The following is a 15,744-nucleotide window of genomic DNA, read 5'->3' as shown; positions in this document are numbered from 1 at the left end:
GTTTAGGGGATTCTGATGTCCGCTAGTAAGTAGCTTCTGCCGGCTGTTGCTGCTGCTCCTCTCTGGCGGCAGTAATTGCGGCGGCATGTGAAATATGAGATAAACTCCAAGTAAGGCCAAGTCGCAGCTACAGCTACAGCTACACAGGCCGACTATGGCCGCCTCAAAGCATGTGGCAAGTTGTTTAGAACTAACCAACTAGCAGCCAAGCCAAGGGAACTATACGACAGGCAGGCGACAGGCGACGACAGCATTTTGGTGCCACTTTGCGGCTGAATGCGAAATAACTTCGCACAATTGAGCATGCCGACAACGACCATGGCCCCACGACCAACTCCGAGTTGGAGTTGCAGTTCGGAGTCGGAGTCCAAGTCCAAGTCAGAGTCAGAGAAGGAGTTGCGGTCTCAGTCCCAGTCCCAGTCCCAATCGTAGTCGTAGTCGGGAGTGAAACAACTCCCAACTTGGGCATTCTATTAAATTAATCGTCAATTATCAACGGAGCCTGCAAATTATCTTTGCCTATGGGGAGCACATCACACGATGCAGGAAGCAACCAACAACCAACACCTTTTGGCTGCTCAAAAGAGAAAGCAAAACAGAAACAGAAACAGCAAAAGAAAAAGCAGAAAAATAAGAAGCCAAAGGATAGATAGATTAGATAGTTGATAGAGCCAATTGTTCGCTACAATGTACATTCTGTTTGTTATCAAAATGGAAGCAAACATTACACCCAAAAAAATATATTTAATTTAAATATAAAATATATACATTTTTTAAAGATAATAAATATATTTAAATTAAATATTTTCAATATTTAAATATAACATATATTTATTTTTAAACATGAAATATATTTAAATTAAATATTTAAATATAAAATAAATTTATTTTTTAAATATGAAATATATTTAATTTAAATATAGAATAAATATATTTTTTAGATATGAAATATATTTAAATTCAAATTCTTTTGCTCCCTGCATTTCTTTTGGTATAAGTACTCAACTCTACGTGTAAATATTCACTGCTCAGTGCTTATTTTCTGGGGCTGTGTATCCCGTATCTATAACGTATCCAATCCATGGCCAATCCAAATAAAAACTCCCAAAGCAAACACCTTGGTTCCACTTCAAATCAATTCAACTTTTGGGGCAGTTATAATTGAGCCACAAAAAACTATATCCACTCACAAATTTTTCGGGGGCAAGCGCTTCCACATGCTTCATTGAACGTTTCGAGGCAGGACCCTCTAGCAGGACGCTCTCGCTCTCGCTCACTCTCTCTCTAACTTATTCGCTTGTTCAATGTGTTTAATTAAATAGCAAGCGTAATTAAATTGCAATTAAATTAATTAAAAAGCACACTGCCGCAGCACGTTAGCTCCTGCTGCTGGGTCCTGGTCCTGCTCCCGACCGACGACTCCTTTTGTAGAGTCGATTTTTTGAGCAGGGGTTTTTGCCATTCCGTTTTCGGGGCGGTGTGAAAGGAAAACAAAACAAAAAATACAATGTTGCCCAGGACTTGGATTTCCCTTTTTCCCACCCAACCCAACCCCTACACCGCAGCAATTTACCCACCATTTTCCATGGCTGTTGGCTGTCCGTTTGCCCACCCCCTGCCGCTCGTACAATTAGACTTTAATTTTTTATGAGCAATGAATGGTTTCGCAGTTTTACTTTTTGGTGTTAAATACTTGATTAAGTTGAATGAATGGAGGGGAAAGGCTATGCAAATTTTAAGCCCCCTCTACCAGGCTTTTCCACGAGGATAAGGGTTAGGGGCTGGGGCTGGGAAATTGCCTGCTTTGATGTTGGGGTAAAGTTGGGGCAAAGGGGCGATAGCGGGGTGGCATATTGAAGAACAATTCTTAATTAGTGCATTGACAAAAAGTTTATTTCTAGCTCTGAGATGGTAAATGCAGGCGAAAAGATCTAGATAGAGCGAAAGAGAGAAAAGGAAATGCGGGTTAACGAAAGAAAGCTCACTCAAGCTGCCAGATTTCCGCAGCACCCCACGCCCCAACATTAATTGGCTAGCGGGTTGAGAAGGGGGTCTTTGGGCGGTGCTAATGGAAATTTAGTGGAAATCTGTCAAAGATGGAGGCGATTGTGTCTTTATATAAAAGTTCTAGTGTATTTTGAGGCCTTGATTAATGGAATGGAAAGCAGCAAGAAATTAATAAAAGGTTTTAGCACACAAAAAAAAAAACAAAACAAAAATTCACAGAAGCAAAAGGATCAACCATGAATTTAATAGAAATATTAAATACATATAAAAAGATATAACCAAATTATAATTGCAATTTTTTAAATCATTTATTTTACATAATTTCCAATATTTCCTTAAACCTCCTACAAAGAGCATTTCAAGGGCATAAATCCACTTCGATTCTGAGCAATTTGCTGCACAAGTTGCACTGTGATTCCCCCGTTTTTGCCCCACATAATGAGTGAAACTGGGGGAAAAAAAAAATACAATAATAAAGCCACATGGCACGTAGGCAAAAATGAACAAATTGAACTGCGGCAATTACTTGCCACGCTACGCAAAATGAGCAGCAAGCAAGAGAAAAAAAGGGGCAACGAAATATCCAAAATGAAAATGCTCAGGCAAAAAGTCAAGTTCATAAAAATGAATTCATGCCACAGCTCAGGCAGAAGATCAAAGAGGACAAATCAATAAAAACCAAAGCGCAGAAATAACTTAAGCTCAGTCAGTCAATCGGGTTGGCAGGGGGGCAGGCAGGGAGAGTCAGCAAAGCCAAGAGTCAAGCTCCAGGAAGACACACACAAACACAAACACAAACAGACACAGACGGACATGGACGACCCCAAAAACACTGTTGACCTGGTCAAGGCTAAAGGCACATAAAATAAAATTATACAACAACAGACAGGCTGGCAGGCAGGGAGGCAGGGAGGAAGGAGGAAGCAGAAGAAAACTAAAGCAAACTGTCTTTTGATCTATGGCTGGCTACAGAGAGTACGACGGTTTGTTGCATGCCCCTCTGCTTTGGACGATGATGATGATGATGATGGGCATGGGGATGGGCCACAAAGTAGAGCAGCCTCAGCCTCAGAAATCTCCCCAAGTAAATTGGCATAAGAAATCAGAAATCACAGGAAGGTCGGTCTCCACTCGGACTCTCTGCTTTCTGCTCTCTGCTTCAGCTACAGCTCTGAGATAAATGGTCATGGCCTGGACCTGGACGTGGACTTGGACCTGGACCTGGACCTGAGACTGAGACTGGACCGTACCGTCTCGGACCAATGCAATATTAAGTAAATATACAAAACGTTGTCGGCACGGCGCACAAAACTAATGATGTCGATGATGCTGCGGCTCAAGATTGCAGGGTGGAGGGTGGTGTGGGGCACACACAAGTCGGAGGGGCCTCTGATAATGATGCGGCAGGCAGACAGCAGGCAGAGAGAGAGGCAGGAGGACTTGGACACTGGCGATATACACACGCCAGGTAATAAATTTCATTTCTCAGCTGATATGGGCAATTAAGGAACAATTTTGCAGCTGAATGAGTAATAAATAAAAATTGTATGCCACAGCCGCTGAAGATACGCAGATACAAAACTGCAAAGACGTCGACGGTTGTCCGGTTGCTGTCTACCCTGTCTCCCGATTGTCGGTCGTCAGGCTGCCGCTCTGCCAGTCAGGCCCAGAGACGATAGTTTTTGGGATAAAAATATACCAAAAACAAACGAGCAGCGGCCACCAGAAGGAGCCAGCCAGCCAGCCACCAGAAGAAGGAGCCATGAATGAAATAAATGGAGAAGGCATGGTGGCATGGCAGGGGAGCAAAAAGGGAACTGCTGCAGTTGCGGCTATTTTTTTTCTTCTTCTCTCTGTGTCTGTGTCTCTCTCTCCCTCTGTCTCTGTTTTCTGCATGCCTGCCCTTTTGATGAAAACAACTCAATGACGTGATTTGTGCCGCCAACGATGTTGAGAAGAGACCGATGAGATGAGACTCCGGGACTCGAGACTGAAAGACGAGATGAGGCAAAAGGCATAGCCATGCCCACACATCGTTTCTTTCTCGTATATAAATCACATTTACGAAACCCAAAATTGATGTGCAAAATTCTTAAGCTATGAGAAGTCTGCAAAAGGGTTTCTTCTTAGATTTTTAAAGCTGCGAAATATTTTTGCATAATAAATCAAACTTCCGCTGGATGGCCAGCCGCCTCGAAAGAGCTCCATCAAATGGTTGATCCAACCAACCAAGTTGGCTGCTCTTTTGGCATTATTTTAATTACACGCACACAGAATGAGTATGAGAATCAGAATTCAAGTCAAAACAAGAGCCCCAAAAGGCAAAAGGTATTTTTTAAATGCCGCCCCAAGTGGATTTGGCTAGCCGGATCGAAACGGAAACATTTTCGGGTCCACATTGGTGGTGCCTTTTGGGTAACACATGATATGTCGCCTACCTGGTGGATGCCGCCGCCTCTCCCCGAGCTGCAGGCACTCACTCGCCCCAGAGTACAGAACAATGGAGAAGACCCCAAACATGACACTCGATGGTGGTGGCAGGGGCATGGGGAGCAACAAAAGCCCGTTTTCTGGCCACTGGTCACACAGGGAGGAGGATGAGAAGCATGAACGGAGGTTCAAGAGTTACAGAGAAACGGGAAGGAAGGAATCCCAGGGAAAGAGTAGCCAGTTGCAGGTTGCAGGTTACAGGGAGAAAGACGAGCAGGCAGGGCTTTGCCTCGCTCTCTCTCTCTGTTTAAATGTTCTCCATTTTACTGTCAAGTGGGGGGGACGACTCTTGGACCAAGGATCGGACCGGCTTTGACATTTTGCAACGATGCAACCTGCCCCTGGGACACCGACACCCCCACAGACAGTCCTACCACCCACCCACCTCTTGAACCACTTGGCATGTCCAGAATTTTAATTTAAGTATGTAAACTGACATTGAATAGTTTTTCGCCAGGGAGTTCTTTCTGTTCTCCTTGCACTCTAAACTTTGGTTGGAAAAGTGTTAGAATGTGGGTGGGTTGTAGGGGGTGGGGGGTGGAAAAGTGCAATTTTCGGTTTTGTTTGCAATTGGATTTTGTAATAAAAAGCTTCAGCAGTAGCTAAACTTTTGCTTGCCAGCTGTGTGTGTGGGGAAACCCACTACAGATACATTTAATAGATACTTCAGTGAGGCCCTCCGTCCACGGTCTGTTCATGACAGTTTCATAGAGTTTGAAATCCCAAGAGAGACAGACAGAGAGAGCTCTGAATGGGGAGGTTATTTAAGGCTGTTATGCAGCTTGCTAGCCTGTCAAGTAACACCCAAAACCCACTCATTAAATCTACAGAATAAAGCTGGAAAAAAGGTGGAAAAAAAAACTTACCGGTGTTGAATATGGATGCGCTGTCAGACGCACTCCGTCCGTCTCCAGCTGTTCGCCCAGTACCATCTCCAGGTCGTTGCTGGGCGGCGTTTCGCACAGTATCTCCATGCTGCCCGACAACGAATTGGGATCGTTGAGCATGAAATATACCGAGGCGGCGCCCTTCTCCCGCAACGAGCGTATGCTCTTCAGCAGCTTGTGTCGATGGGAGGGATTCTCAACGCCGATGGCATCCAGATCGGGATCGCCGACCTGTTTGCATATCTCCAGGTCATCGTAGCCATTGTCGAGAAAACTTTCGGCATACTGCGCCAGGCCCAAGGCACGTAGCCATTCGCAGACAATGTTGCTAACGGCCATCGTCCTGATGATAATGATGAGGCGATGATGATGATTTTGTTGTTGTTGTTGTTGCTCGTAATGATGGAGAGGGTGTTGCTGTTACTGTTGTTTGGGCGTGTTAGCGGACGTTTAGCCTTTCTTCGGTTCACGTGTGTGCCGTCTGCCAATTACCGTTACAAAATGGCGTCGTGTGTATGTGTGTGAGAGGAGTTTTCTCACAATGTCACGTGCTCCTTTCACAAGGAGTTGTAGCAACCCTCTCTCTGCCACACGGCGTTTCTTTCTTTCACAGCTTTTCTTCTTTTTTTATTTTCTCTTTCTCTTTCCTTTTATTTTTCTTTGTTGTTTGTTTTTTTTTTGCTATATATTTTTCTATGGCTAAGCATGCAATTTCCTTTGCGTTACTTTAAGCATTATTTTCGTGCCTGAATTGTTTTAAATTGCTGCTGCCTCCGCCGCCTGAGCACATCATGCTGCTGCTGCTTCTGCTGCTGTACACTCGTAAAAATTCAATGCGCTGCGTACACTCGTAAAAATTTATAACGCACATTTCTAGCACATTTCTAGCGGCCATCAGCGGCACTCTTCGGTGTTACGATGGGTGACGCGACGCTCCTCACATTTGTCTGCTGTCTCTCCACCGCCGCATTGCTGCTGCTGCTTGTTGTCCTGCAAATATTAAGCATATATATAAAAGTCAGCAAATATGTTTTTTCCCATTTGATTTTCAATAATTTAGCGTCTGGGGAAAATTGCATAAATTTGCAGCATATGTTTGCACCCGCATATAGCGGTTGCCCTCCATAGCTCCTCCCCTCCCTACCATCAACATTTACAATCGAAGATTTTCCCACCATAATCTAATCATTGGAAGCCGCGGGCTGTCGTCTGCCAATGGCCACAATTGATGACGTAGCAGCGCCACAGAGCGCCGAGATTCAAATCAAACTCCAAAATGCTAGAAAATTAATTAAACTCATGGAAGGGCAGGGCTGTGCAGGGCTGGGCAGGGCAGGCAGCTGCGGTTTGTTCAATGCAGAAATTCCCATGCCACATGCCTGGTCTGGTCTGGTCTCTGGGGTGGAGGAGGGGGAGAGACAGTTTCTTATCATGAGGTAAGGGCTGCCGCTTGCGGCTTACCAAAGCGTGTAATGCGTGCCAGGCATATAGACATGCACTCTATCATATGACTCCCCACCCACGCCCCCTTCGTTTGCTTCCGTTTCCGCTTTAGAGAATCCATGAGGCGTTAAACGCAAACTAAAAGCTTATGTACACACACACACAGACACACACACACATGTTGCCCCATGCCCCCTTCCACCGCCCACATCATGCCACTATGTAATTTTTTCTAGTGAGGCGTGTGCCGCGCTTTTACTCATTGATAAATGATTGATTATCAATCCCACCGAGTGGGTATACATATGAGTGCGTGGGTGTGCTTTACTCTATGTGAATGTGAATGAATGAATGAATGAATGAATGAATGGGTGTGGTGTGGTGCGGTGTGGTGCGGTGTGTGTGGTTGCTGCGGTTTTTCTTGGCTTAGCACAAAAGTTTAGTGTTTGCTTTTAGTTTATCTTTAATGGATTATTTTAGTAGTGGTTTCGACTCGTCAACGAGCAGCCAGCAAAAGAACAACAAAAGAAAGGAAAAAAGGAAACTCGACCAAAGGGATATCCATCGATGAAAGAAGACAAAAATACAGACTAAAGCAATATTTTCCTGCTGTTTAGTGCCCCATTCTCGACTAGAGCTATAGCTTTTAGATAATTCTATAGCCTGTTTTTGGTAGATTTGATGTATCCCCAATATATACCCTTTCCCTGATGGCCATAATCGTTGCCATAATCCCCTCAAGGCCCAGCCCAATCTTTACACTCACCCACACCACACACACACAACTTCTGGAGAAGAGGACAACCAATATCATATAATTTATGTGTGTTTTGCCGTCGTCAGTCTACACCATGCCACATGCCCAACGCCCCACCCCAACCCCAACCCATGTGACTAAGCTGATTTCTTGTTTTCTTTTTTCTTCTATCTGTCTCTATGGCTCTATGTCTCTGTTGCCTGTTGTCTGGGGGCTGGCAGCTGTTTTGTTTCCATTTTCATTTTGGCATTGAATAGATCAATCATGGATGGGTTTGTCGATGTGTTACGCTGTACGGTGTATAGGGTACCGGCCTCTCGTACAAATAGCCCCCCAATGATGACCAATTATTCTCCAATAAAACTGTCGGCCAAATGTCATGAATTGAACTTTTACTGGCTTTTATGCGGCAACTTGAAATTCAATCGCAAATTGCTGTGAAAGTGAATTTCGAAAGTTCGAGGAATCAATTAGGGACGGTAAATAGATATACTTTTACATACATGTGTATATAGCGTATTATTTACTATTTATCCCGCGTTCCACTGGGGCGCACATTCAAATGACGTTAAGTGGGCTTACACATTTCCCATAAGCGAAAGGACATGATCAATTTCATGGAAAACTGTTGAATGACACGTGACCAAACGACGCAAAGGACATGTGACTTTTAACGATTAACTAAAAAATATATCGATTATTATCGATAGATTATAGTAGTTTATATGGGGAGTATATCGCTGTTTCGATCATTTATGGCTGTTATCGATCACATCTATCATGTCTGTGATGTTATGTCATTTATTGATGCTGTCTATAATTTATCAACAATTTATCGATCATTTGTTGATGAAATATTTTTCATTTTTTTAATTTTCAATTTTTATTGCCCAAACTTTTGGGCTTCAAATTCAAATCCCAAAATTTCCAATTTCTTTATTTTTTAATACTTGAAGAACTCTTAAAAATTGTTACCACATTTTATTACCAATTTCCAATATCCAAGTTTCTCATATGTCATCAGCTTCCAAATAAAAAAAAAACTTGCCCAATAAATCCGTCAAAGACATATTACATTTTTATAAGCAACTTAAATGCCAGCAATAAACATTGCTGCTGCTGCTGCTCCTACCGTCACGACTCCCTCCCGCTCCAAGTACTTCTCCACTTCCCACTCTGCCTCCTCTTCTATGCCAAACCCTTTCACTTCCCGACCCATTGGCGCAGTGCATTTTTTTTTTGGGGTCAAAGTTTGTCAGAGGGGCTTGATTTGTTTTGCTTTTGTTTTGTTTTGGTTTTTTTTTTCGATTTCGTTTCTGTTTCTGCTTAATTTTTGTATCTTCCCCCCACGCAGGGCACACAGCGGGGCACACAATTTAATGCAACATCATCGAAAGCGACAGACAGCAACGGCAACAGCAACAGCAACAAAAACAACGAATGGACTTGTTGCCGCTCGCCGCAGCAGCAGTTGTTGGCTTCAATCAGAGGCAAACACACACACAAATTGATATTGTGGGGGCGTTGTCGTAACGCATTTTATATAAAGATTTTTTTATCGTGAATTTAAATACCTAGGGAGTTGTTACAGTAAAGAAAGGGCATATTGATTACTCGCCCAACAGCCCAGGCAGCCCGATAGCTTTATTAATGGGGAACAAAACGAAATATCAATCGCCAGCTGTAAGAAATTATCTTTGCTACATCTTTTACTCCACATTAAATCCGAATAATGGGTATCTTTTAGTCGTCTAATATCTCCCTTTTCTCTGTTTCCCTTCGGGGGGTTTCCTTCTCCTTTTTGTTGTTGTTTTGTTTTTGGGCAAGTTTAATTTGTTGGATGGCCCCGCCGTTTGTTTTAAACGCTGTCATTTTCAATCGATCGAGAGTGCCTTGTCTCCGCCCGCGGATCGTGCTTGACTTTTGGCCTCTGGGCCCCCAGCGCAACAATTGTGAGAGGTGTTGCCTGGCAAATCACATCGCGGCTCAATAAGCGGCACAGGCAAATTACTCGTACAATTGGCCACCCTCCCGCTATGCCTCCCTACCGCCCTCCGCCCATCTAAATGCTGCAGCAACATCAATTGCAACACGTCGCCAACAGCTGTGTCGCGGCGGCTGTCTGGCCATTTATTTATCTACCATCGCGAACTGTCACGCCGTCCCCTCCTGCCACTCCTGTCCCGGCTGTCTGTCTGTCCCCTCACTTTGGGGACACGCGGCGTATGCGCAATTGCCATTTAATTAAAAATTATTTGCACATTGAGCGAACAATTTTTCGTTGATTTCATTTATCATTTTCATTTTTATTTTATTTTATTTTTTTGCTGTTGTTGGCGTGCAGGTGCGCAACGACGGAAACGACACCAAAACACACACACAAAATGTTCACACGCTCTCATGATGTGACTCTCAGACTCTGCCTCTACCTCTCTACCTCTGCCCCTGCCACCGACTCCGCTTTGGAGCTGCCTCCGAGTTGATGGTAATTAAGATGACAGCACAGTCGTGTCTGGGGCAGGTCTACGCACACATCTAATTATAATCATTGAACAAACAAACAGAGAAATATATTTAGTTTTTGCATAGCCCCAGAGACCAGAAAGATTCGAAGGAAAAGGGGGAAAAAAACATTCTTCCCAAAGATTCCAAGTGCGAAAACTCTTCAGAGCCTTCAAGGTTTATCGATCATTTATCGGGCTTACTGATCCATATTTTTTCATTTTTTTGTGTATATTTAAAAGTGGGAAAATTTCCTGTATTTTATATATTTATACTGAACCGTATTGATACCGAATCTTCCTGGAATTAATAATTATATCTGCTGAATGCATTTCCTGCTGTAGATTGCAGATCAAAGAAACAAAAACAAATGTTTTTATAGCCAACGGAAATGCTTTCCTTGTTGCGAAAAATTATATTATCCCCCCCTGGGAAGCGCATTAAAAGACAGACCGAATAACTGGCGACTCTGATGAAGATGGAAACCCAAAGCGGTATGGGCGTCTTCATTAATGATAGGAAGTAGGCCGGAGACAAACAAAGAGAGAGAGAGAGAGGAAGAAACAGGGTGAGCGGAAAGACCGTCAAAATCCATTTGACAACATAAAATTGTTGTTTCAAAACCAACTGGCAAACGAAGCCGAAGCCAAAGCCGCTGGAGTCGCCACTGTGGGGCATTAATGCCAATGGCTAATTAACTTGTTGTTGAGCTCGTAAAATAGTTTGGCCGCTCATCAAGATAATAAAAGGCCGGGCCGGCCGGGGCCAATTCACCGTCGGAACCAAAGTTTTTGGTCTTTAATTGAGCACCGAAAAAAAAAAGTATATATAAAAAATAAAATTGTTGACTTTTGGCCACTCTGGTGGCGTCAGCTGCAAGAATGACCTGCTCACCGGCACACCGGCCAGCTACTGTCAACAGAACGAACCTGAAAAAGGAAACTGAAGAGCAACGGACATCACAGAGATATAGATACAGATACACTAAAAGAGACGAAGAGAGACCAAGAGAGACCGAGTGAGAGAGGCAGACACATTACTGCAGTCACTTTTGGTAATTAGATTTTCAAGTCGAGATAATGAAGTGGACATTAAAATTTTACAACCTCCAAGGAGCAGAACACACCCGGAATGCATACAGCACCTATCGAAACTGAAACTGAAACTGAGAGCCAGCGAGCGCATTCAATAAATTAATTACGAATTTCCAACCTTAAATGTCAGACTAGAACCTAGCCCCGTATTTTCCAGGTGGCATGGGGGGCACATGCAGACAGCCGCCACACCCTACAAATAAATATTGGAAACCATTCACACACATGGCTCTCTCTCTCTCCTCTCTCTTTGTGCTATCCGTAATATATTGTATGCATGACTCTAATTAAACCACAATTGTTGTGTAAACTTTAAGGAATTGATTGCCCCGACACGGAGCACTCCCAATAACAGGTCTGTCCACTGTCACACACATACAGTATGAATGTGTGTGTGTGTACATGCAACACACAGTGCAGCAGCTACAAAATCTGTTGCCAAGTTGGTCGGCAATTAACAGGCAATTGACTTGAAAAGTGGACAGGCCTGCACTCTGGAAATTGTATTAGGACACGGACGGATGCAATACACACGGCACATGAATATTGAAAGTTATTGCAATTCCATATTTATTGTCTGGGAAGGATGCAATTCCTTCTCTCTCTTTTTCTCTATTCGATTCGTTTGTGGGAATGGAGCAGGGGAGTTCGTAAACTTATATGGAAACTTATATCAATGATAAATGACAAAAGCGTACTTTTATTTTTCGACATTGAGCTGTGGCATTTCCTTTACAAAGTCATAATATTTTTAATCCCTTTGGGACTTTCCGCTAACAATCATTTCTCATACCCAAATTTAATTAATCGGCACAGATCCAAAATTGTAGGCTGCTGAACGTTGCTGTAGTTGAATTGAATGTTGTTTGCTGTGATATTGAAGCAGGTTTAATGCAGACCACATTCCTTTTTTATTGCCAAAACCAAACCACATTCTTTAACCATGCATGATTAGTGGATAACCAATCAAAGACGAATATGTTTTCATTCACTTAAGCAACAAATTGAATAAAAAGCTAAACCAAACAAAGTTCTATGTAGAAGACTTGGCAGACTTTGTCTGATTGTTCTTTGCCCCAAATTGCATTCAATTGAAATCAAATCAAAGCCGCAGACCAGTATGATGTCATCTCTCGATCGTGCTCTACTTTGCCCGCATACTCCGCACAGTCCTCCCTCAAACAGAGATGCCCGCAATTCCTTATCTATCCTAACATCTACGTATTTGCTCTCTCAGCAAAATTCCTTTATTGCTCTCTCAGCATCATAGTAAAAAAGCCTACATAAAAATATCTAATAAGAATTATCCCAAAACCCAGCCCAAAGAAAATCTGCAAAATATTTTGCAATACAGTGACAGGCAGAGAGAGACAGACACCTAAAACGTAAAAGAGATCGAGAATACGTCATGCTGGGCCTCCGAAAAAAGCAGAATGACCTTTTGGCATTTGGCTTTGTTTTTTTTCATTTTTTTTGAACCCATGCACATGATTCAGGCGGTCGCGAGAGAAGGCGAATGCCCCCAAGGCGCTCCGCAATATAAATAAATTTATATCATTTTTTTTTGCACTTTTTTTCTGTTAGCTCTGCGGGTGGTCCATCCACTGGAGAGTGGAAAAGGGAGCGGGGGCTGAGGAGATATATGGGGGCAGCGCAGGTGGCGTCGAAAATAAAAACGTTAGCCTAATGCTTTTAATGTTGGATAATTTAGCATTTGTTGCCATCATTTGTTATGCAAACAAACAACAGTACAACGTCCGTCCAACTGTCTTCCCCACCCCTATAAATCATCACCATTATGTTTAACCCATTGATAATGTTAAATGGTATATGCTTAACCCTCATAAGCAACATTTTTGGCAGCAACAAAAGATGCGTTTGCATACACTTATTGATTTCGATTTAAACAAAAAGAAAAAAGGAAAAGAAATTCATTATATAATCTGAAGGCAAGCGGGTGGAAGCAAGGAGCAGGGTAAGGGCACTAGGGCTAGGGATGGGGGTTTTCGGGGTGGGTAAAATGCAATAAATTCCCATTAAGCTGCTCACATAAAACGCCTGATTGCATACCAAGCTGCAACAGAAAGCTGAAGCTGAAGCTGAAGCGCGCTGAAGCCAACATCCTGTTGACAGTCGTCGTGGCAGGCATCGGCGGTAGAAGCACCAGCAGCAGCAGCAGCAGCTATCAATATTAAAAGCGCTTATTTGACAGAAATATGACAAATGCCTGACAGCCAAGGGCGTGGCACACACAGGCACACACAGGCACACACAGGTTGCATACACACCCAAGAAGTGCCAAGTCATTAGTAACGCAAAAAGTGGCAGGAGAGAGAAAGAGCGAGGGAGAGAAAGAGAATACGCGCAGCAAGTGTCAGAAATGCTTTTTGGATTAGTCGATGCGAAATTCGTGGTGTATTGAATTGCTTTTGGGCAGCAGGCAGGCAACAGCAACAGCAGGAGGCAAGTGTGAAATATTCCTGAAGCGGATGCTGCTGGTCTCTGGGTCCCTGGGTCCCTGGGTCCTGGTCTCATGCTGCCTTTGACACGTGCAACACTCACGCAATGGTCTTCAAGTATATTGTATCTATCCCCCTAGCAATGAGCATCAGGAATGCATTCAACTGTCAAAAGCTGCAGGAAATCAATGAAGCGAAGCAAAAGCTAGGAAAAACTCATGTTCCAAATGCAAGTGGGCACGGGCACATTTGATTGGACTCAGTTGATATAAAAATGCACATGTATGGAATTTTGACTTAGACTATTTATTCCATTCTCACATTACTTTATCGTCAGCGTAGTTTCTTAATCATTATTCTTTTCTTATTATTCCCTTCTGTTTATTCCTTTCTCGCTCATTCCCTGCTCGTTATTTTTGGCCTTTATTATTATTGATTTTATGTTGAACTTTAAATGGTATATAATTATAAATATTATTTTTCAATACGTTTCCTATCATTTTGATCTGGCTATTTCCGATGCTTCCTTTTTCTGTTATCTGTTATCTGTTTTATTTATATTAACATTTTTCTTTTTTAATTTTTCGCATTATTGCGTGCATTTTATTTATAAATGCTCGTAAAGATTCAGCGGGGTGACAATTTTATAAATATTTTTATGGCGTTTCATAAATTTTTATATGCCGCGGCGCATTGGCTTCCACATCCACCCTCTCCCAGTCATTCTCCCCCACAATATCCCTCTTCAATTTGTCGTCGCTGCAGTTTATGAATTCCCATTTCCATTTCCCTCTGTTCCTCTCTTTTCTTTCCTTAATTTTTGCCATTTTTTTTGCATATTTCAACGCTCTCATTGTCCAATGCCTGTGACAGAGACAGAGGCACAGACAGACAGACAGATAGTTGTTGGGGCATGCAACAGCGCTGTCATCGGTTGCAACAATTACTTAAACGCAGCCATAATTTGTGATGTAGGCAGTCAGCCAGGCCAGGCCAGGCAGCCAGCCAGGGCAATTTACTCGTCCACTCGTCTGCATATATTTTTCACAATTTTATTATTATTTCAACGAATTTCCAACTATAATTATTATGATTATTATTTTGATGTCGAGTGCCACACAGTTGATAAGGCAGCCGTTAAAATGTCCCTCGCAAATCAGAAATGCATCCATGGAATCCTGTGTTAAATTAATGAGAGATGTTCTATGGCAGAAACTTCATTGATAACCTCAGATAAATAGAGTCTGTAGTAAGAAATTCAGTACCCTGTAGCTTTTTAAGTCTCGGACTTATTATTGAAAATTTTTCAAAGATAAAGTTCTTTAAGGTATTTAATCTTTTAATGATGACACACTGAAACGGATAGGTACAGTTTTATTAAATTTAAAAAAATACAATTATATACCGCCTGTTTTCAATTACATTTTGATAAACATTTTATGAAATATTTAAATTTGATTGCATTAATTGAGCTTCAATTACAAAAATAAAAAGAATACAAAAAAGCCATCGTAAACCATCACTGGCCATAAATATTAATTTGGTATTCAATTTTCATTGATTAATTTCCAATTTAGCATTTATGTCGCAGCCTGTCACACAGTGTCTTCCTTTCCTTTTTACCCACACTTTTTGTGGTTTTTTGGGTTGTTTTTTTTTTTTATTGTGATTTGTAACCCCAAAGAAGTCCCATAAATCACAACAAAATCACACAAAAAATCTTATGGGTTGGCAGGCAAATAAACTTCGACTTCCTTGGCCCGCTCCCTTTGCCATTTTGTTTCTTTGATTGAACCGAAGAGAGTCTCGAACGAACAATGGCAATTAGCTCATAAAAATGAAAATATCCACATTTACGATGGTTCTTCCATCCATCCATCCATCAGACAAATTAATTGAAATTCAAAGTCTGGGACCTTTGGCGAGTTTTATGAGCATTGGTTTTTCTGTTTAATTTCACTTCGCTCGGATTGGATCGTCATCTACATCATCATCATCATCATCTTGTGGGCTTGCTGCTGCTGCTGCTGCTGTTGGTGTGTTTCCAATGAATAATAAAGTAGATTGAAGCCAATCCACAGACCAATCCGTATCCGGACCGACTT

At 42.3% G+C, this 15,744-nt stretch overlaps 1 protein-coding gene across 7 annotated transcripts in view; it reads right to left on the bottom strand.

The window, feature by feature from the left end:
* LOC111069397 (sterile alpha motif domain-containing protein 5) overlaps positions 1 to 15,744 on the bottom strand; it is a 163,632-nt gene that overhangs the window by 113,958 nt on the left and 33,930 nt on the right. For all 7 annotated transcript variants that reach the window (XM_022359448.2, XM_022359449.2, XM_022359450.2 and 4 more), the window contains exon 2: positions 5,364 to 6,374. In XM_022359448.2, the coding sequence (XP_022215140.2) occupies positions 5,364 to 5,723 (360 nt within the window). In that variant the 5' untranslated portion in view covers positions 5,724 to 6,374. The remainder of the gene's footprint in view (positions 1 to 5,363; positions 6,375 to 15,744) is intronic.

The sequence above is a fragment of the Drosophila obscura genome, unplaced genomic scaffold, assembly GCF_018151105.1.
Source record: "Drosophila obscura isolate BZ-5 IFL unplaced genomic scaffold, ASM1815110v1 contig_150, whole genome shotgun sequence".
NCBI lineage: Eukaryota > Metazoa > Arthropoda > Insecta > Diptera > Drosophilidae > Drosophila > Drosophila obscura.
The sequence above is the reverse complement of the archived record's forward strand: the minus strand, read 5'-3'. Positions and strand labels throughout refer to the sequence as shown.